The 1093-nt window shown below is 46.8% G+C and overlaps 1 protein-coding gene across 1 annotated transcript; it reads left to right on the top strand.

Moving 5' to 3' along the window:
* The first annotated feature begins 292 nt into the window (after positions 1 to 292).
* Positions 293 to 656, top strand: LOC126076960 (histone H4). Its single transcript, XM_049885709.1, has one exon. The coding sequence runs from the start codon at positions 305 to 307 to the stop codon at positions 614 to 616; it is 312 nt and encodes a 103-aa protein (XP_049741666.1). The 5' UTR covers positions 293 to 304; the 3' UTR covers positions 617 to 656.
* Positions 657 to 1093: the final 437 nt, after the last annotated feature.

Here is a 1093-nt window from a genome sequence, read left to right as displayed (position 1 = left end):
TGTGTATATGTTGTTTGACACTTCTGTTTAAAGGTTCCTGTTTTCTAAATACCAGTAAATCTCTCTATTTTTATTTTATACCTTGTTTGAGTCGGAATCGACTAGATTTTTTTTTTTTTTTTTTGAGTCGGAATCGGCTAGATGCCAACGGGTTTGTGATTAGCAGAAGCACAGGGGCGGGGACTCAATACAGCTTCCCGCCTTTTCCATCCTTTCAGTTTTCAAAAAGGTCCGCTCAATCGACATATATGAGCTGCAGCGGGTGATTGGCTTACTCAACCCTTTTACTCGGTTCTGTATAGCTATGTCTGGTCGCGGCAAGGGCGGTAAAGGCCTGGGGAAAGGCGGCGCCAAGCGCCATCGCAAGGTCTTGCGGGACAACATCCAGGGTATTACCAAGCCCGCTATCCGTCGCCTGGCTCGCCGAGGCGGTGTTAAGCGCATCTCCGGCCTCATCTACGAGGAGACTCGGGGGGTGCTTAAGGTCTTCCTGGAGAATGTGATTCGTGACGCTGTCACCTACACCGAGCACGCCAAGCGCAAGACAGTCACAGCCATGGATGTGGTCTACGCGCTCAAGCGCCAGGGGCGCACCCTCTACGGCTTCGGCGGTTAAGCTTGCACCTACCTGCTAGATTTCTGTAGCCACGCTATAAGGGCCCTTTTCAGGGCCACCTCCATTTTCTTTTAAGGAGCTTGCACTTAACGTGCCCTGAGAGAATACAACGCCTCATCCATAACTGCAATGTGAGGAGTTACTTGGGTGCATGAGGAAAAATCCGTATAAGCTTCGCTTAACATAGTTGGGTGTTTTACTCTATTCCTCGTAACAGGTGTCACATGGAGCACTTAATCTCATGTTTGACAGGTATGTATTTAGTGGGCTCAAGTGCCACAGGTGTGGATAAAGTAGGAAGTCTTGACAGTCTGGCATCAGACAATATGAATCTTAGATATGATGCTCCTATAAGGCAGCTATTTTTTCTTTATCAAGAGTAAAGTACTGTAATTGCTCAAAAAAAAAAAAAAATTCCCCCAAAGGTGAATTTTACAGTGATGTGGGGGTCTCTATAGCATTATACCCAGCCTTTTT

Source organism: Elephas maximus, chromosome 1, assembly GCF_024166365.1.
Source record: "Elephas maximus indicus isolate mEleMax1 chromosome 1, mEleMax1 primary haplotype, whole genome shotgun sequence".
Lineage (NCBI taxonomy): Eukaryota > Metazoa > Chordata > Mammalia > Proboscidea > Elephantidae > Elephas > Elephas maximus.
Note: the sequence above shows the minus strand (reverse complement) of the source record. Positions and strands in the feature narration are given on the sequence as shown.

Bases quoted from the DNA above. Each gene is read 5' to 3' on its own strand.
- LOC126076960 (XM_049885709.1), top strand. From the start codon at position 305: ATGTCTGGTCGCGGCAAGGGCGGTAAAGGCCTGGGGAAAGGCGGCGCC.